At 34.6% G+C, this 22,702-nt stretch overlaps 1 protein-coding gene across 7 annotated transcripts in view; it reads right to left on the bottom strand.

Moving 5' to 3' along the window:
- The window catches only part of KANSL1L (KAT8 regulatory NSL complex subunit 1 like), a 113,191-nt gene extending 92,495 nt beyond the window's left edge, over positions 1–20,696 (bottom strand). For 2 of the 7 annotated variants that reach the window (XM_074364066.1, XM_074364067.1), the window contains exons 1-2: positions 20,469–20,696; positions 4,019–5,135 (exon numbers count right to left, since the gene is read on the bottom strand). In XM_074364066.1, the coding sequence (XP_074220167.1) occupies positions 4,019–5,106 (1,088 nt within the window). In that variant the 5' untranslated portion in view covers positions 5,107–5,135; positions 20,469–20,696. Of the gene's footprint in view, positions 1–4,018; positions 5,136–6,956; positions 7,007–10,725; positions 11,718–20,468 lie in introns of those variants that run through there. The other 5 variants (XM_074364063.1, XM_045520476.2, XM_074364062.1 and 2 more) reach the window with 5 other exon arrangements.
- Positions 20,697–22,702: the final 2,006 nt, after the last annotated feature.

Below are 22,702 nucleotides of genomic sequence, written 5' to 3'. Positions count from 1 at the left end.
ACAGTGTTGGAAAAACTAGACATCCACATGTAAAAAAATGAATCTAGACACAGACCTTACACTTTTCCCAAAAATTAACTCAAAATTGATAATAGATCTAAATGTAAAACACAACACTGTAAAATTCCAAAAAGATAACATAGGAGAAAACTGGCAGAAGAGAACTGCCAGAGAATTAACACAACCAGGAACAGCCTTCACCCAGTCACTGATAGGATTTGATGTACAAATTCTCCAGCTTTCTCACCTCTCAAATGGTTAACTCAGGCATGTATTTTACACTGGATCGCCAAGAGTCCCATGGGGTATTAAGCTCCAGTCTTCCACAACAGTAAATTGTTTTATAAGACGCTATTTACTGGCTGTTCAATCAGTGCCTTATAATGTATAGGCACTTTATATTTATTATTTCATCTACTCATCTCCAGAACTCTTTAAATTAGACCAAAGAAGAGGGATCTGATTCAGAAGGTTAAGAATAACCCTAACCTTTGCTCAGAGTCACAGAGCAAGCCATGATAGTAACACAAGCATGTCCAGAACTTGTGCTCCTTCACCAAAGGAACAAAACATGAAGGGGGAGATTCTATTCATATTACAGTATAAGGACTGTATCTCAAACCTACAAAAAACATAGTCCTATTTTTCTTTCCAACTTAACTTTAAAAAAAAAGTCTAATGTCTAATGTAGTCTTTCAATCAAAAGTTCTTTTTAAAGTATATCAGCAATGTCATTATGAATTAATCTATTATTAAATATTTAAACATATATTTAAAATAACTAGTAATGGCTAACGTGAGTACTATTCAATTTCCTAAAACAATTACATTCCTTCACAGGTAAATTTCCTGATAGGAATGTAGGAGCTAAGGAATTTGTTTTTCTTATAGGACCTATAAACTAAAAAAAAAAAAAAAAGGCATTTGTAGTAATATAATCTAAGATTTCTAAGATAAATATAATACATTTTACTTATCAAAGTTAAAATGTTAAATATTAGAATAAAATAATTACTTTTAAATGTCCATATTTTGGCACATTTCACTCATTTATTCATTGAACACATATTCATGCTGACTCTAACATGTGTAAGATACATCTTTTGACCAGTTTGGTACTAGAGACCAAGAAAGAAAGGAGGGAAAAATCAAGTAAAGATAAATTATACAGTATGGAAGAGGAAAAGATAAACATATAGAGAAAATTTCACAGATCATCAATTCTAATTTTTATATCTTCACAACTACATATACAGATACAGAAAAATTCATTCATTCACTCAATGAATACCACACAACCACTAAAAAATAGACAGTGCTAGGGAGTGGATACACAATGACAGAAAAAAGAAGTATTTGCCTTTCAGTTGCTTAAAATTAAGTTGCACAGCAAAGGAAACTATCAAAAAACCAAAAGACTGCCTAATGAATGGAGAATGTATTTGTAAATTATATATTTGCTAAAGGGTTAATATCCAAAATATACAAATAACTCATACAATTCAACATCAAAAAGAAAAAAACTGATTAAAAAATGAGCAGAAGACCTGAATAGACATTTTTCCAAAGAAGACATACAGATAGCCAACATGAAAAGGTTCTCAACGTCACTAATCATCAGAGAACTGCAAATCAAACCTACATCATTAGAATTATTATCAAAAAGATAAGAAATAACAAGGATTACAGAGAAAAAGGACCCTTGTGCACCACTGGTGGGTATGTAAATGTGTGCAGCCACTATGGAAAACACTATGGAGGTTCCTTAAAACATTAAAAACAGAACTACCATGTGATCCAGCAGTCTGCTTCTGGGTATTCATCTGAAGAAAATGACAACACTAACTCCAAAAGATACATGCACCCCCATGTTCACTGCAGCATTTACAGTAGCTGTATTTACAATAGCCAAGATGTAGAAGCAACCTAAATGTTCATCAATAGGTGAATGGAGAAAGATGGTTATATATACCCACATACACATACAATGGCATTCAGCCATAAAAAATGAAATTCTGCCACTTGCAACAATATGGCTTAATCTAGAGGGTAATATCTTAAGTGAAATAAGTCAGATAAAGAAAGACACACCATATGATCTCACTCATATGTGGAATCTAAAAAAACAAAACATAAATACAGTGAATAAACAGGTGGTTGCCAGAGGGGAGGGGTGTGGGGTGGTGGGGGAAAGAACAGGATTAAGAGGTACAAACCTCCAGTTATAAAATAAATAAGGCACGAAGATGTATACAGGATAAAGAATATGGTCATTAATACTGTAGTAACTTTGCATGGGGACAGATGGTTACTAGACTTACTTGATGTGAATGTCAAATCACTATGCAGTATATCTGAAACTAACATAATATTGCACATCAACTATATTTCAATGATTAAAAAACCCCAGTTCATTAGCTCTTCTCAACAACAAAAAAATAATTTACAACATTCACCTACTAAATTTTATTAAACTGAATTACTTCAAAAGCATTATAAATATAAAACCTGATAAATTTCTGGACTTCTTTCAGAACACATGTACTTAATAATGTGTAAGCATCAATGATAAGATGTTGACAAAGTTAGATGGTCCAAAAGAAAGAGCACAGATTTAAAGTTTCACACACATGGGCAAGAATCCTAACTCCATGACTTATTTGGCTTTTTAACCATAGGCAAGTCACTTAACCATGCTGAATCTTTTTCTTAAGTGAAATAAGGATAACAGGTACATTGAACAATATATAAAATGTAAAGTAAATAGCACAATGCCAGTCAGAAAAATATGTCCTCAATAATAACTATCAGCTCCCACATCAAACACATTTCAAATATAATGATAACAGAACACCAGAAGCCTGGAATGCTCACTTTGTTTTACATTTTATTCTTCACTATAAAGATTAATATACTGACCTTCTATTTATTAGTAAAAATTGTGTTCAGCATCTAATTTCACGATCCTCATTTATCTTTGAGAATTTGATAAAAATGATGAATTTCTCCCTTCCAAAATACCACATATATATATACACAGTATTTTGCATCAATTTGGGGGCATTAACAGGTTCTCTGAAAGCTAGATTTAAAACTATGTTCTATCTGGTTGTTTAAATACAATTAATTCAAACAAATAAAATTTAAAATTCAGGTCCTCCGTTGTACTGGCCACATTTCAAAAGCTCAATAGCCACATAAGCCTAGTGCCTAATGGATAACACAGATATAGAACATCTCCATCATCCCAGAAACTTCTACCAGAGCTGTTTTGGAGTATTAAAACAGTATTGTAGGTAAAACCATTTTTCTCTGTGTTTTTGTTTTGTTTTGCTTTATGAACTATCTAGATACCTCTCTTTGAAGCAGATTCCCAAGAGGGTAGAGACTGTGAATATTCTGCCCACAACTGAATCCCTAGGGCCCAGCACATAATAAGCATGCAATATGTATCTAATAGCTGACATTATCATTTTGTTTTGTTTATTTCAATCTAGCAAAAATTAACTAAGTTGGTAAAGACCAGAGTTCTAAGCTGTAAATACAAGAAGTATATAAACAGCTCAAAATTTCTGAAAGCAGCAGGTCAGCTTGTATGTACTATCAACTGATAAACTCCTGAACCCAATGGGGGCTCCCTATGCAGACTTTAAAAAAAAATCTTAGCTATACATATTGGCTAGATCGCTTAAGCAACATTTTAAGTCTTGTCCATAGCCTACTCTATTCAAGAACAGGAAAAATACTTACTTATAGCTAATTAGCTTTTATTATTCGTGTATAGACTTCTTCCTAGATAGAGCAGTTGAGTAACTTATTTTTAAACAGTATGTATATATTTATACACTGTAATTTTTAACAAATGAAGCATTTAAAAAATTCACCAAAGTATCATACCTTAAAGATTATGGCATTAAGATTTTAGAAAATCTATTTCTTTTCAACATATCTTGAAATTAAGACAAAATTACTGCTATATACAGAACAGTAAAAGGTCTAATAATAATTTTGCACTTACACTGCCACATTTTTTCTAATGGTATATTCATCCAAATCGTCATCAGAGCTGCTATCAGTTGCATCAGAATCCAGACCCTCTTCAACATGAGACAACAGCCCTGTAGCAGACAGTGCAAATCTTTGGATTTCTGCAGCTGTACACCGTGCAAAGCCATTTTTTGTATCATTCCACAATTTATTCTCTGAAGTCAATATGTTGACATCTGGCTTAATTTCAGTGCATTTAGATAAAGTGTTATCCAAAATTGTGGTAGGTTCATGAAAAATCTTCATTTTGGGGAGGTGATGTTTCATAGAAAATTTCATTTGCTGACCATAGTGCTTAACAACATGCTTTGCCAGGAGCATCTGCAAATGTTTCTGGGTTCTTCTAGCCTGGCTAAGTAAAATTTTCTGTTTGCTTACACAGTGGAGTAAACGAGCATTCACTTCCTCCTCCTTTTCAGCAGCTGAGGAACTAACAGGCACATTTGAGCAGCCACGCCCAATTTTGTTTTGAGCACAGTGCAGTAAACCCTTTTTAATCTCAGCATCACTAACTTTATCCAAAAGTGCTTTCTTTTGGTACCACTTACAGTTTTTCAGTTGTACTTTTTCTACATTAGTGTCTTTGGTTGTATTTGAATCCAAAATAATTTGTACATCTGTTGTGCACTGACTTGTAGTATCTGACAGAGGTTCCTTTTTGATGAATTCTTCAGAATGAGAATGACAGATTTTACTGAGCTGAATGTTGCTGCCATTACATAGTATGTTTTTCAATTTATTGCAGTTGGGTTCCCCTAATTTCTTTTGTTTATAATTTTCATTGTATTTACTTAATGTAGCATTAGATCTCATTAAAAGAACTGTCTGATAATGTTTTGAAGACTGAGGGGAGCCAAAATGTTTTAAATTCACAAAATTAGTGTTAAGAGTAGGTTCAGGAGTTGGAAATCCCAGCATCTGAGAGAAAGTGTCTCCCTTCAGCTTTTCATCTACAGTTCTTGGACTTTCCATGCATAGCATCTTGTCAGACTCCATGGTACTTGGTAAAGATGAAAAGCAGATACCCTTTGTTGCTGCCTCCCTTAGAGCTGGGGTCATGGCGAATCCTGCAGATAATTACTGGAAACCTAAAATAATGTAAAAATAAATGATCAAATATCAAGAAAAAACACTTTCGGTGTTTCCGATTAACAATTGAATGGAACAAAGCTCCTCCTTTATTTCCCAACTCCTAACATTATCTCTTCTCTTTTCTAGCTCATAAGGAATTCAGTAAGGACTAAACTACTCTTAACTCTGACTGTGGGCCTAATACCCAAAACCTTAATGAAAGTTGCACACTACCTAGCACATAAGTGTTAGACAAATACTTGTGAATGTAATTATACCTCAGGATTCCATTTTTTTTTTTTTTTTTACAATGTTTAGTGAGAGCCAAAAGAGAAAAATTCCAACCTGGAATCTGGAAATTATACTTGAAAATATGACTCAATCTCATACTTGCATCCAAAACTAAAAGTACTATTTTTATAAAATATGATAAATTGCTCAAAAATTTCATTTCTTAATTTAAACTTCACAATCTGAACACTATCAATAATTGAAATATATAAAATACTGTAAGATAATATAAGTGAACTGAACTACAAACAAAAAATTGTATAATTACACAAGTGTTAAAAAGTAATGTAGTAGTGAAAACTTGCCTAACCTGCAATGCACAAAATTTTTTTCTGAAAAAGCATCTGCAATCACTTTTTTCCTTTTCACAAATGAATAGTTATCAGTTATCATTATAGAAGCAGTCACCCCTGCCTGAAAAACAGTGTGGAATGTAACAGATGACACTAGAGATTAATCCCATAATTAAACAAATTTCATTGTATTTTATCAAAAGAAAAAGTATAAAGTCATATATTCTGACTCATAAAAAAAGTTCACCCAGTACCATTAAAAATTATGAAGACTGAATAGTTAGTAAAATAAATTTTATATCATTAACAATTACAAGTTTTTTGAAGACATTATGAAACTATGACACTCCATAATTTTTGCTTCAACCTACATGACAGTTAACAGTGATTTAAATGGCCACCCTCCCATACTGTATGTGCCCAGGTGCTAGTTATAACTCTACACCTTCATTCCTATTTAAATAAAATTTCTTCAAACAAAACCAAAAGCTAATTCTTTGCAAAGACTAACAAGAATGATCAAAATGGAAAAAAAGGCACAAAAATTTCTATACAATTAAAATAAAAATCTATACAGAGTTAAAAGCAAGTGATAGACTAGGAAAAGATATCTGCAATATACACAATAGGCAAAGGATTAACATCTTGAGTATACAAAGAAAGTATATAAAGGGATACAGCAGTAAGACATTTCAGAGATGATGACACCCAAATCATCATTAAACATATACTCAGTCTTACCAGTAAAGACAGAAATGTAGATTAATAAAGCAAGAGACCAGCTTTCTAACCACCAAACTGAACAGAATGTTTGTTTTAAGTCTGAAAATATCACTTATCATGAGAATGTGGATAAATAAGATTTCTCTCATCTATTTGCACTATAAATTGATTCTATCATTGGATAATAATGTGGAAAATGTGTTTGGCACAGGTGCACAAGAAGGCAATGTTTCTATTAGCAAAACATTCTTTCAAAGCAATCAAGATAGCTAACAGTAAGAGAACAGATATTAAAACATGATAGAATACAATAGAGCAGTTAAAGGATGATTTAGATCTGTATGTGTTAATATGGACAAATCTCAAAAACTAGTATAAAAGTAAAATAAAAAAAGAAATGGTGCAGAATATATATAGTATGGTATCATATGAATAAAACACACACACAAAATCATACCTTATGTAATGTGCATATACATATGTGTGTTTATGTGATTACAAGTATAAAAGATGAACCAAAAAAATACCCACCCAACTTGTCACAGTAGTTGCATCAGTATTTTATTACTTGGGGAAAAATACTAAATGGAAAAATGAACAAATGTTAATGGTTATCAATTCTGTTATAAAAATAGATGTTTGCTTTTTTAAAATATTTTACCATATAATATCTCCAAAAATGTAGAGATTTCCTATATAATTCTCTCTCCAAATTCTGTATGTCTCAAACTTTAAACACTTTTCCTTTATCCTAAATACAAAACAAATAGAAAAACAAAAATAACTCATATCATTGGGTTTTCTTTTAAAAGTATATTTTACACTCTACTTTTACGAGAAACAGAAAAATAATTATATAAAACAAGCTAGCACAGGGGAATTTTTTTTTCAAGATTCAATCTCTCATTTGATCAACCCAACAACCTATAATTTCTAATCTATAAACATCTACAATAGTATTTAGATAACTAAATAGCTATCTAAGGGAAACTGCCCTAATCACAGTTCTGCCTGAGGTTGTCATATTCAAAAGATACTATACTGTATCCTCTCCCTATCCACCTGTTCCCTTTCAAAAATTTGAACAGGGCCCTAAGGATGTAATCAAAGCGGCTAGCAGCAGGGGCAGAAGGTGGACTATAAGACCCATACGGCAAAGAACTACTGACTTCAGCCAACAGACAGCAATTACCTAGTCTGCCAATAGCCACGTGAGTGATCTGAGGAGCAGATCCTTCCCCTGTCAAGCCTTCAGATGCCCCTAGCCCCAGTCAACACCTTGACTGCAGCCTTCTGAGATGCCTTGAGCCAGAGGCACCCAGCTAAGCCATGCCTAGATTCCTGATCCACAGAAACTATGAAATAAATGCTTTAAACCACTAAATTTTGGAGCTATACAGCAATAGACAATACACTTGGATATAAAGATTTTAGGGTTTTGGACTCTGGAAGGCCTAGCCATATCACAGTTCCAATTCTATGATTTCCATAAAGTTTTTCTGTATTCTGTTCTCAAGTGTATCCTTATAAAAAACCTAGTCTGAAAGTCTATTCTGCAACCAAAAGAAACTCATGAAAATAGCTATGTCTCCCACAATTAAAAAAGGTTACATTATATTCATATAGTTTTAGCTATATGAACATAAGTACATTTATTCCAATTTTTTAAATTACTTAAATATGTAATCATTGTGTAAAACAATGTTTACTAACTGATCATACTAAACTCCACCACTTCAGACTACCCCCATATTATATAAACAACTACACTTATTACTAACATTTTTAAGGTCTACAAAGACTTGGATTTTTGTCTATTTTGTTAACTACTATATTGTCAACATGCAAAAAAATATCTGACATATAGCAGATAATCAATAAATATTTGGTGAAAAATAAGTGGTTGCCATTATACTCAGAATAAAATTCAAAGTTGTCCTTACCATGGCCTGCAAAGCTCTATATTATCAAGTCCCTGACTACTCTGACTTCTATAACCTTCTCCAGAAACACTGGCCTCTGTGCTATTCATGTAACACACTAAACAAGCCCTTGTTTCAGGGACTTTGTGCTTGCACTTCTCTCAGCCTGGGACAATTTTCCACAAATAAGATGGCTGGCTGCCTCACTTCATTCATGTTTCTGCTCCAGTCACCTCCTCAGAGAATCCTGCCTTGACTAATTATTTAAAATAGCTTTAGCCCCTCACTTCAGGATTCTCCATTCCCCTACACTCTTTTATTATTTCTTAGAACACTAACCACTATTTGATACTTTATTACATTCTAGGAAGGAATATAGTTTCAGGGTAGAACTCTATTTTGTTCAGTGTTCTAATCCCCAACACTTACAACAATGCCTGGCACACAAAAACTGTCAGATGTCTGTTCGCTGAATTGATTAACAAACAAACAAGTGAGTCATGATTTTTAAAGATATTCCAGGACTTAAGTAGTAAGGAGTAACAACACCTATTTCAATTATCATTTTTAAAATAAATGCTACAAACACAGCAATATATAAAAAGAATAGTATGTCACAACCAAGTGTGGCTTATGCCATGAATGCAAAGTGGGTTCAACATAAAAAAATCAGTCATTAGGGGGAGGGTATAACTCAGTGGTAGAGTGCTGCTTAGCATGCATGAGGTCTTGGGTTCAATCCCCAGTACCACCTCTAAAAATAAAGAATTAAATAAACCTAATTACCCCCCAGAAAACCTAAAAACTAAGTAAATAAACCTAAATTACCCCCCACAAAAAACGAAAAATTAAATAAGAATGTTTTAAATCAATCATTTAAATTCACTGTACCAAAAGACTAAAGAAAAAAAACAAAAAGCATTTGACAAAATCCAGTATCTGTTCATAATTAGTGAAAAAACTCAGCAAATTAGGAAAAGGAAGGAAATTGCTTAACTGATAAAGAGCATCTATACAAATGCCTAGCTATAACTTCATAATTAATGATGAAAGACTGAATGCTTTGAGTGTAAGACCGGGAACGAGGCAAGGTGTCTGTTCTCATCACTCCTATTCATCATCACATTGGAGGTTATAGCCAGTGGAATAGAAGAAGAAAAAATTTAAAAAGTCACACAAATCTGGAAAGTAAAAGTAAAACTGTGTTTATTCATACATGATATGATTTCCTATGTAGAAAATCCAAAAGGATCTATAAAAAAAGCTCTTAGATCTAATGAGTTTCCTAAGGTAGAAGATATAAGGTCAAGACACAAAACTCATTTATATTTCCAGATACTGGAAATGAAAAAAACAGACAAAAAATTTTTAAACAATATTAATTCCAGTAGCTTAAAAACATGAAATACTTGGGTATAAATCTAACAAAATATGTGCAGGATCTACAACCAGGGGAAAAAAATAAAACACCAATGAAAAACTCAAGTAAGATAAATGGACTGATACAGTTTTCATGCATTAGTGAATATTGTTACGAAGTTAATCTATGGATTCAACACAATCCCAATGACTTTTGCTAACATCAATAAGCTGATTCAAAAATTTATATGGAAAGGGAAAGGAACGAGAATAGCTAAAACAAGAAAAGGAACAAAGCTGATGGACTCATCCTATTTACAGTAGTCAAAATAAGTGTGGATTGGCAAAAGAATGGACACATAAATCAATGGGAAAAAAACAGAAAGCTCTGAAATAGACCCACACATACATGGTCAATTGATTTCTGACAAAGATATAATATCAATTCAATGTAAAAAGACTTAGTTTTTTTAAACAAATGGTTCTGGAACAGTAAGACACCCATATGCAAAAACCCTAAGCCCCAAACAATATAAAAAAATGTCGAATCTATCAGAATGGATCATAGACCTAAACGTAAAACTTAAAACCATGAAATTTCCTTAAACAAACAAACAAGCAAACAAAAAAAAACAGAAGAAAATCTTTTTAATATTGGGTTGAGCAAAGACTTTTTAGCTATGACACAAAAGATACTGATAAGAGAAAAAAACTGATAAATTGGACTTCTTCAAAATTAAAATAAATATTAAATAAACATTTTAAAATTATTTCATACATATGATGAAGATAATATGTTCAAGAATTAGTGGAAATCAAGATGTGGATACTCCTGAAAGTCACTGAGTTTATCATTCAGGTCAACTCTGAATAACAGTTTCAACCATTACACAGTTTTAAACTATAACTATTTTCAATCGTGTCTTACTTAATTTTTATACATAATGGACAACTGGTTAGAGGCAGAATGCATACAGAATACTGATGGAGAGTATAAAATAATAATTCTGCAAATTTACCTCAAGATATCTCTGTTAGCTCCATAAAATGTACTCCATCCACATGATCAAAATTATTTTATAGCATCTAAAGGTGTCTCCAGTATTTCAGAAGCCAATTTAAAAAATAGTGAAGATAGTGAAAAAGAAATAAAAAATTAAAAACAAGATAGTGAGAATAACTACTAGTAAGACCATCTGATTTTCATCTGGGTATAAATCTATCCATATCACAGCACGTTACTTACAGAGCAGTGCTTGAGAATGGCAGCTGAAAACCTATTTCATCTTTTAAAAACAAACTTTTTCCAAAAATTACGGAAATTAACCAGTTGACTTTTAAAACCAGAAAATGAAGAAATAGCCATAAATGTAGTTTTGTCCATTTTTGGTAGAAGCTAGATTTTAACCTCCATTTAAGATATATTTGATCTGAGATCAAACATTCAACAATTCAGTTACCAGATATTTATGGAAAAATGTGTAAGAGACACTATTCTAGGTACTAGAGAGATGGCAATGAGCATGAAAAATAAGGTTTCTATTCTCTCAGAGCTTACATTCTAGCAAATGGTAGATAGAGAATACACAAATAAGGAAATAAGAACATATGAAGTAAATAAGGGTTCCACAGTGTTTTTATAAAAATTAAACAAAGTGGAGTAATAAGAGCACAACTACATTGCGGGAGGAGCCCATTTAGATTTGTAGATGATGGAAGGCTTCTGTGTTGGTAACATCTGCTCTGAGACTTGAAATGACATTAATAAACTAACCAAGATATGGGGTAAGAGCTTTCCAAGAAAAAAAGACCACTAATAGAAAGCTTTAAAGCAGGAATAAAGTTGGCGTGTTTGTGGAACAAAAATTACAAACATGTCTAGAACATAATGAGTCAGAGAGAGTAACAGAAAATAAGATCAGAGAGGTAAATAGGGTCCAAACCATGAATATTTTATGTTAAGTCAAAGGAAAGCCACCGAAGATATCTGAATGAGGGGGGAAACATAATCTGATTTATATACACACACACACATATATATATATATATATATATATATATATATATATATATATATATATATATATACATATACACACATACATACATATATATATATACACACACACATACATATATATATATTTTTTAATTATTCTGGTTGTTCTGTAGAGTAAAAATTTGTATTACAGAAATAATGGAAACAGCTTTCAAGAACACAAGCAGCGAGACCAACAAGGAAGCTACTGAAGTAATCTAAATGAGAGAGAGTACTGGTGGCTTGGGCTAGTAAGATAGGAGAAATGAAAATGTATGAATCTAGGCTATGTTTTAAGGTAGAGTTAACAAAACTTGTGACAGCCAAGATTTTGTGGGGCTTAACGTAAAGAAAGCAATCAAGAACAACTCCTAGATTTTTGGCTTGAGCAACTGACTGGTCAGTGGTGCTATTTTCTGAAATGAAGCAGACATGGGAAGACAGAAGATTGAAGAAGAAAAATAAAAAGTTCGGTTGGGACTTACTGACTTTGAAGTGCCTATTAGCCAGCCAACTGAGGCAGGTGGATGAATAAGTCTAGAGTTCAAGCAAGAAGTCACAGTTTGAAATACTATTTTTGGAGTCACCGGCATATAAATAGTATATAAAGCAAAAGGACTAGAAAAGTTTATCAAGGGAGAGGGTATAGGCAAAGAAAAAAAGGAGCCTAGGGGGTTCTCTCACATTTATATGAACAAAGGAGGAGCAACTACAAACGAGGAAGAGCCCTAAAAGAAGACTTAAAAATTTTTGTCTAGTCAGTGAGATGGAAATTCCAGAGTGTATGAAATTGAGATTCCAAAGTGTTTAAAAATATACTAAAAAGACATGGGCAGCTCCATCAAATGCTACAGTGAGGTCAAATAAAATGAAGATAAAGAAGTGACAGATGATGTATTACTTCTTAAGAAATCTGTTGAAAAGTCTTGCTTTTCCTTAGTTAAAAGTAAATTAAAGAAATACACAAATCCAACCTATACCAAATCCTAGCCTTCTGTGTAAGGGAAGGGAAATACCTAACCCTAGCCCCATCTAGCCTACCACTCCCACCTAAGAGGTGGAAATTCTGTGAAGCATTTGTGAAATTCACAGCCCAGGGACATAGGCTCCATAAAAGACAACCTAATCATCAGACTACAGAATACTGCTCCTGTCCCCCACATCTTACTAAAGACCTATTTACTGAGGTTCTTTTTACCAAATACATCATGTCCCATCTTTCAACAAGAAATTACAAAGCACTAAAAGGCAAAAAACAGTTTAAAGAGACACAGCAAGCATGAGAACCAGACTTAGATATGGCAGGAAGGCTGAAATGATCGGACTGTGACTTTAAAAGAACTTAAATAACAAATTATGATTAATTTCCTAAAAGCTCTAATGGGAAAAGTAGGCAACATGCAATAACACATGCATCATGTAAGCAGAGGAATGGAAATAGATGGAAATTCTAAGAAAGAATCAAGAAGAAATGCTAGAGACCAGTAACACTGTAACAGAAATGAGAATGCCTCTGATGGGCTCACTAGTAGACTAGACATGACTGAGGAAAGAATCTCTGAGCTTGAGGATATGTCAATACAAACTTTCCAAAGTGAAAAACAAAGAAGAAAAAGACTGAAAAAATCTAGGAACAGAACATTCCAGAACTACCAAAGATGTTAACATACGTGTAATGGGAATACTGAAGGTGAAGAGAGACAAAATATTTGAAGCAATAATGACTGAGAATTCCTCCAAATTAACGTCAGACATCAAATCACAGATCCAGCAGAAAATTCAGAGAACACAAAGCAAGATAAATGCCAAAAGTAAATTAAATAGCATACGTTATTCAACAAATGAGGTACTGTATTAAAATTACATTACATGAAATACATATAATAATCAATAGCATGCTTACAACAAATAATAGTTCATTAAAAACTTTTTACTAAAATTTATTTATCACATATTTTCCCCACTAGAATGAAAGCTGCATGAAGGCAGGATTTGAATGCTTTCAATCACTGCTGTATTCTAAAATAACACAGTAAGCCCTTAATACATATTTCTTCAATAAATATACAAAATAATAAAATCATTTAACATTTTTCAGGAAAAAAGGTCATAAGATATCTTATTGTGAAAGGAATCTTAAGGCTAGGAAATATTAGTATAGAACATTGCTGTCCAATATGAGCTATCTAACTTTTAAATTTGCTAATAGACATGTTTTAAAAAGTAAAAAGAAATATATGAAATTATTTTTAATTTCACTGTACCCATTATATACAAAATACTAGGACTCCCACCTGTAATCAAAATAAAAATATCTTGATGAGATATATTCTTTTTTATGTGTGCTGAAGTCTCAAAATCCAGTGTTTACATTTAGTGCAAACTCAGTTTGGACTAGTCACATTTCAAGTGCTCAACAGCCACATGTGATTAAGAATTACTGTACTGGACAGTACAAAGTATAAAGTATACGGTACCCCTAAGTAAACAGGAATCAACCATTAACTAAAATATTTCAGTTCCAAGTTCTTAGCCAAATATATTGTTTAGTATTTTTAAGCACCAATAATATTTTAGGTAATACAAAAAGAATATGGAAAACACAAATCCTCAAAGAGTTTTCCAAAAAGCATCTTGATCTTCTTATGAATACTCAGTTTCTAATTATTCTGGTTTCTAATTATTCCATTTTCAATTATGCACATATTGGGTGGAAAAAAAGTATTTGGATATTACCTAAATCTAAGAAATTTCTTTCTAGTTGCTAAAATATTGTGTTCTATTAACTCTCAGCACCATCATCATCTTTGATGATTATTTATTTTATATACCCAAGATACTTAAGCAAAATAGGTTCCTTCTCTAAAAAGAATTTAGTCTAATGATATACAACTTCAAAGAATCTGGAACAGATAAAACTGAGAAAAAAACTAAACAAATTCACTTAACCATAACATACAGAAACTAAAAGAGTAAGCTAACATGATTTAAGGAGCAAGACTGCAAGCAACTGTATCAGTATCTTCTCAAAGAAAGCAGATTATTTTGATTATCTGTCAAGAGGCAGTACTTCTAGATAATCTAAAAATCAATTGTATTTCCTGGACATGGATTTCACCTTTATGCAACAGAGTTTTCAACTTACATACCATTTAAGCAAAAGTAAATAAACAATAATAATTCTTTAGCATATCCGCAGCCCAGAAATTTTGGGGGTGGCACAACACACACACACACACACACACACACTCCATTGTAAAACTGTTACAGATAATCCACCAACTAAATAACCTTATAGGGGAAAGTCCAGATCTCAATATATATGCATTTTTCTTGTAAGTCTCATAAGAACTACCAAGAGTGCGGAAATCTGAGTAAGACAAGTCAAAGTTTATGTCTTCAAATTATAAACATTTAAAAACTACAAAAAATCAAAACATTTTTTCTTATTGGTTATATTAAATTTCATTATTATAAATAAAATCAAATTAATTCAGAAAAATGTGAGGATTGTAAAGTTAAGCCTATACTATAAATTCTAATTTTTGGTCTACAATTTAATCCAAAGAACATTCATTGTGAATTAAGGAAGAAATTAGTTGTTCTGATACTATATTACTACAAATAAAAAGACTTGTCTTGTTGTCTCCAAAATACTTCCATACTTCCATTAGTGACTTAATCTTTATTTTTAAGGTTTATAAATCATATATGTTCATGAATTTAGCATTAATTAAATGCAATCTGATCCCTTGGACATCATGTCACTATCATGTTATTTCTCAAAAGCTGCATGTACATAGTGAAATAATGATGACGTCAATAACTACTGAGTTTGAGTTGATCCCTACGCTTAGTAACCAGGTCTTTACAATTACTATACAGGTCATATATGCCAAATCATTTTGGTATATGATCTAAAGAAAATCAAAAGTTTTCTAATCTACTCCATCTTCAGAGTTGAAACAATCTAGACAATCTAAGAACCACCCTTCCTCCTGAGAACAAACATTAAAAGTTAGAAACCAAATCTGATTTTCCATCCCCTAAAATAAACTACTCCAGATTTTGACTGACTTATATTCTAGCATGCATATGTATATTCCGTATAGTCCATGGAAAATATCATATCCATATTTGTCTCTAAACATTAAATTTACTCTTTCCATTGAAATCTGGATAATCCCAGTTCTCTTCAAAGCAGTAACACAAACTAGGAATAAAAGTATCATAAAGAAGGCAGATTCATCCTTAAGTTAAAAGAGGGTGAAGACTACCAACAGCATTTTGAGAGAAGGGAAAACCCTGAAGCAGACATAAATTATTTCCACACTTACAACTTAAATGTGTTTCAGATAACTGATCCATTTAGTAACAGAGAAAGAGAAGGAAAAAAAGACAAGTTATTTTAGCAAAATTTGAGAAGCTCTTTCAAACATAACTGAACTATAAGGGGGCTAAAAGTTTCTAATTTATAACTCACAAAGTTAAATTAAATCAATCAACAAATTAAATAAATATATGTAATGAGAAAGAGTTTATATTGGTATAATTTTATTCCTCAAAAATATAGGAATTAATGGAAGATATGAATACAAAATACACTGCTGTGTTTTCAAGATTTCTTGATGCCACAAATAGGCATTCTCAATTTACAGCAGAAAACACTGCAGTAATTGGCATGACCAAGGTTCAGTTAGCTCAGTATGTTGTACTCAGTAATGTTTACAGCCAGAACTTCTTCCACTTTGAGAACTATGCCTAAAAAGGAATTCTCTTTGAAGACTAAAGGAATTTAATTAAAGATAAAGCCACTTGGGTGGCCACATAACACATCAAACAGATCATACTTCAAACTTCAAGCAGAATTATAACTATTCAGTTATAAATGCATGACTCATAGGAATATAAATGAAGTCATTTTTTCTCTGTGTACATCAACTTAGATCCAGAAATTTACATTTAAAAGTGCACTATCACGTTTGCTCAGTCTATACATTTTGGCTCCAATTTAATTTCATGTAGCTAAACTCTGATTAATGATCTACTACCAAGTTAAAAAAAAATTTAATTGCTTTAAACAATATGCGAATTCTTGGTCTTACAGGATTGGAAATAAACAATAAATTAAAAGTTCATTAGAAATATTAACAAAGCCTCAACATTATAAATGAATGCACTTTCTCCCAATTCTGCAATACTTGAGAGTTGTCATATCCATACAGAAATAAAGTGTTTCTAAAAACCTAAAAATATCATCAAGCATTAAAAACTTTCATTATGAATTGTCTTCAGATTTTCATTACAGACTATCTACAGGCAAGTACATTACCATTTTTATCACTATTTGCTGGTTGTTTACTTATCTCATATGGAATAAGGAGCACAGTTCAGTGAAACCTCTTCAGGACATTAAAACGGAAAAAAACAGAAATCTTTTGGAAATGAATATACCTTCCTTGCCTTTTTATATCAAACATACTGAAAGTTACACAAAATTGTACTGATGACTCAGGGTCATCATTATCTACAGTATTCCATGTCAGTACTCTAATGCAGTAAGGACTTTAAGGATAGAGATATAATAGATATGTTTTAAAGTCAGTAAACTGGTTGCTAATTCCCTTTTAGCTGTCACTTCAGTTGCAAGCAGTCTCGTACCCTGCTGTCTCCTACACACAATTCTAAACCTGAAAAAAACAGCTTTCCGCCTCCTTCAACAACTAATACTGGATGGACAAATGTAAAAGGACAGGAATAGAGATTAGTAAGATTAATAACTGAACAAACAAAAATTACATATGACAATATAAGGTTTAGGTGGTAGGTTAAAGGCAGTAAAAGATGTTATAAGCAATTAATAGCTGTGCTATCAAAAACAATTTTAATAGTGAAACAAAGGAACTTTACAGTAGACTTTTTTTCTTTAAACACAGAAAAGGCTACAAGTGAGTCTAGAACCACCAAAATAAAATTTGTAAATGAATTCTACAGTAGATGAATGAACAAAGGAAATGAAATAGTCTTAAGTGATAATGATAAATGGAATCAAAACTGGTGGAGTTCTTGGATAATGCAGCAGTTAGACAACTGGAAGTTATTGGACCTTTCAGCAGACAACTGTGATAATACCAGTAAGGCCCCACCTGAATGGAGAAGTACTCAAAGTAATGAAGCAAACAATAATGGTGTATTGCCAACAATGCACTCCTAAATTGTGTAAGACAAAATTTCCTGACCTTTCAGAGGTCAAAAAGACAAATATTACAGCCAACTAGCAAATACTTACTGAGCACCCACTATGTGATTTGCAGCACATCAAATACAAAATATACTCTCCCTTGAGCAGCTTATAAAAAAATAAAAGATACATCACAGATATATGTGAAAAAAAATTTTAATGCAAGTTAAAGCAAGGTTTTTTGTTTTATTGCTAACACCAGATAAATTAAAGATATAATGTGAGGCATGCTCATACAGTAGATGAGTATTAAAACTAATTCTGGAAGGTAATTTGGTGATTTACAAGAGCCTTAAAACACAAAGACACACACACACACACACACACACACACACACACACACTCTTCTACCTAGTAATAATTCCTTTTTTAAAAATCTAGGGGAAAATTTTTCCAAAGATTTATGTAAAATGTTATTGTCTGTAGTGCAATCTGTATCAGCAAAACATTAGAAATATCCCAAACATTGCCAATAGGAAAAATTTTAAATATGATAGTTACATGATATAACATTAAGTTGCCAAAAATAATTTTTTCAAATACTAGTGACATGGGAATGTTTACAAGGTAAAGTTAAAACACTGCATGGTAACAGTTTAAGGTAAAATACACAAATATGCACAGGAAAATAGAAATACAAATTATTTGTATTGTTCTTATTTGCACTTGTCTTCATTTTCCCAATCATTTTGTAATAAATAAGATTATTTAACAAAATAAGCAATTGTTATTTGAAAAGGCACATATTACGCACACAAAGTAAATGTAAAAAGTCAGTGTGAAAGAAGTGGCCTGGATTAAGAAAAATTTCATGTAAAAAATTAACCCAGAAGGGCTGGGTAAGAGAATGATAATCTATCTACATTAAAACTATGAGGAAATGGTAGCGACCTTGACACTGCTCTGACTAAAGCAGGTGGAAAATGACGGAAAATTAAAGACAATAAGTTGTAACAGATTTTGAAGATACTCAAATATATCCTACATCATGATCCATTCGTTTATTATATTCTTCAAGTATGCTGGCTTTAAAAAAATAGACTTTTGTTATAAAACTGTACTACCCGGCAATTTCTGTATTTGTTGGTAAAGATTATAAATCACTCTTACTAACACAAGGTATTTGATTCTCATAACAACCTCTCAAAGCAGAGACAGTGTTATGAAACTATTTACAAGAGGAAACAGATTGGGATCGGAAAGGTTGTAACTTGCCCAAAGAAACAGCTAGTAAGAATTGGAAACAGCCGAGATCACTCACTGCTAAGCCTCTTTCTCAAGCAATCTACATTCCAGAACACCAGGTTTTTCTTATGTTGAATTATTTTTAGAGCCACTTTTTCCTAGTCGAAAACACTGCCGGTTTTGTCCGCAGTATTGGGCTCACTTAGATTGTTGCTAACAAACCTGCCCCATTCTGTATTTTAAAAACATTCCTACTGACCCAAACTGAGCACGAAGTTAAGCAAACTGGTTAAGGAAAAACGAAGGAAGCTATCCTCTTAAATCTTGCCAGCTGACTAATGTTCGAGGAATCAAAAAGTAATGTGCTTCCCACATTTAAAAAAAAAAAAAAAATCAATCCCCCCACCCAACCCCGACCGCTGAAGGGAGGGGAAGGGAGGAGAAAGGAGGGGAAGGGAGGAGTGGATCTGCCCGGGGTGAGCTGGGAACGAACCAAACACTAATTCTCTCGGAATAAGAAAACATCACACAAAGGTCCAACCAGTGCCTTCCCTCTTGGCTGTAAAGCTAGCCTCTTCCTTCCAGTCGTTTCTTTAATAACCAGAACGTAGTCATGTATTTCTTGCTACCAAACACCACGTATTCTCAAATTTTCCAGCAACATCCATCCCTTCAGCAAAGAGAAGCGACACAAACTTGGAAACACCACTGATCAATAGTTCTCTAGATTCCTCTTTATCCCACGTAATTCTAAAGGCAAATCAACGTCTGCTTGAAATAAATGGAAAATAAATAAAAGCGAGGGTCACATCTAACGCAAACGGCTCCGCCTCAAAGATGCCCCAGAACAGCCTTCACCACAACCGCACCCGGCGAGGCGCGGCCGCCGAAGCAAGGGGCGGGTCCAGGCGACCACGTGTTCCGCCATCTGCGCACGCGCCAGCCAAAACAAAAGGGAGAGCCGCCAAGCCACGCCCCTAACCCACGTGACCGCGCCTGGGGCCGCCCCTACCCCTCCCTCCACCTCTTCCCTCCCCTCCCCTCCGCTTCTGCCAAAGCTGTTAGGTTTAGCCGTTTAAATTTGGCTGCGGTCCGACCCCTGCCCTAGAGCGAGACCCTGTGCCGAGACCCATAGTCCAACAGCCCAGAGGATTCGGGGGGCGAAGGGGCTGCCGGTCGGTCGCCTGGCCCGCAAGTCCACCCGGCGGTCTTCTCCGCTTCCCCTCCCCGCGCTGCTGCCGTCCCCGGCAGAGGAGACCCACCCCCCTCATCCCGCCGCTGAGACGCCGGCCACTCGCCTGCTGGGGCGCCCTGGCTCCCCTCCGCCGCCGCACCTTCGGTCCGGCCGTGGTGGGGGCTGCTGAAGTGATCTCTAGCTGCCCGCCCGCCTCCCCCAACCCGGGGCGCCGCTGACTCGTCTCCAGAGCGCGTCCCGCTCCCGCCCCGGCCGCCGCCGCCGCCGCGGTTTAACAGTCTGCCCGCTGCCCGCAGCTCCGGGCGGCTCGGGCGACGGAACCTTGCCGCGGTGGAGGGGCAGTGGGCGGGGCGCGGCGCCGGCCAATGGCAGCGGGGGAGGGGCAGCGCCATGCAAATGAGCGCGGGTGGCGGGGAAACCCCGGCAGGGGGCGGGGCCTGCAGAAGCGGCTCCGAGCGTTCTGGAAGTGGCTGGAGCGCGGAGCCCGAACCCTGCGGCAGAGGCGCGGCCGCTCCCTTGGGGCGAGTTCCTCGCGGCTCCCGCTTCTTCCTTACCTCTTCCCTGTGCCAGCCGGGAAACACACGCACACACAGCCCCCCCACCCAAATATGACCAGGCGACTTCCCGCCCCCGCTTTGCTATTTCTGCACCACCGTGACAGGAAAAACAAAGCGAGAGGAAAGTCAGGCTGCTTTTTCGCCCTGCCGCCTGCGTCGGCTCCTGGCGGCCAGACCATTTCCCCCCCGCTGGAGGGGCAAGTTTTAACAAAGCTTTGTCACTGTTGCCAAGTCCATACGTGTCTCTGCGTTTGCACTTATTTGGGTTCTGCGCTCAAATACAAAGTTACAATTAATTCTGTGCGATCCCCAAGAGGCCCCGAAAGAGGGTAGCAAAGCTGCCTTGTATCTGGCTGGGTCGTTTCATGGTAAAAATTAGGAGCGGTCAAGCATTTTGAAATCTATAAAGCTGGTTTGAGTGGCGTTGGAGTTAACTCTGTTCTACAGTAGCGCAGTCAAATAAATTAACGGAGTTTAGTGCGGAGATGGTTGGCCAGGGACACATAACATCTCTGAGAGTCTTGCACCTGGCCAAGCGCTCCACTCACTGCTAAACTACACTCATGCATTTCCCCAGCCACGCACTCAAGTTCTGTGTTTTTTTGTTTTTTGTTTTTAATAACTGAGCACTAAATATAGCTCCTTACAGGCTGTAGATAGATTACAGGCTTTTTTAAGCACCTAATTTACACATGGAATGATTTAGGGAATGAAGCTCACTAAAATTTTGAATCCAGAAAGACAATTGCTATTATTTCTACCTTATTAATAGGATAAGATCTTGGCGGTGGGAGTGGAATCCAAGGAATTGGGGTTGTAACAAAGCATAAGACATGACACAAATGATTGGAATTGGAAAATAACCGGCTTGTTCCTATTTTTTTTAAGTAGATGGTGACGTTACTACAGTGATTTTTATGACAAGCTGCATTTATAGAAGAGAATACTTTTTAAAAAATTGCTCCAAACAATCAATAATTGCACCTTCGTATGGGGTAAGGGAAATGTGCCGGGAAATCGATTTACATCATTGGAATATAAAATTCTAAATAAATGATGTGTTGTGATGATAATTAAATCAGCAAATCTCTATTGGATATTTACTGTAGTCAAAGAATTGCCCTGTCCCTGGGGACAGAAATATAAAAATGGTAAGACATTAAAAAGTTATTTTAAATGCACAGTCTGAGAAGTCAAATGTTGTGTTTTGATAGTTCAAAGAAGTATTTTTTATTTGTGCTGGGTATTTTAAAGGACTTTCAAAAGAGAAGGAAGTCATCAATAGTTCAGGAGATAGTATTTTTGAGTTTGAGTAGAGGTGGTGTGAGTCATTATTGGGCTAGAAAAGTGCATTGTCATTACTAGATTGAGTAAATTTCGAATAACAGAAACTCACACTTAAATCTGAAGGAATTATAGCGCCACCAAATCACTTGAAGATACAGTTTTCTCCTATGAAATAAGTATCAATTACCAAAACAAAATATTCATATAGTTACAAAATGTTTATTGAACACATATTTTGAGATGGGTACTGGAGATATAGCAGAAAACAAAGTTCCTGTCCTGAATTTACAGCAGATGATATAGGCATTGAGCTTTGTAATTATACAAGTAATAATTCAGAAGGCATTTTTATATACATTGTTTAATTTTTTCCTTAAACAATCCTAGGAGGTAGGATGTTTCCAGTGCTCTAGGTTAGTTTTTATAGTCAGTCTGCAGTCTGCCACATTTGCAAACCTTAGATAAATATTTCAATCAAGCCATTACACGAATA

This window comes from Camelus bactrianus, chromosome 5 (genome assembly GCF_048773025.1).
Source record: "Camelus bactrianus isolate YW-2024 breed Bactrian camel chromosome 5, ASM4877302v1, whole genome shotgun sequence".
Lineage (NCBI taxonomy): Eukaryota > Metazoa > Chordata > Mammalia > Artiodactyla > Camelidae > Camelus > Camelus bactrianus.
Note: the sequence above shows the minus strand (reverse complement) of the source record. Positions and strands in the feature narration are given on the sequence as shown.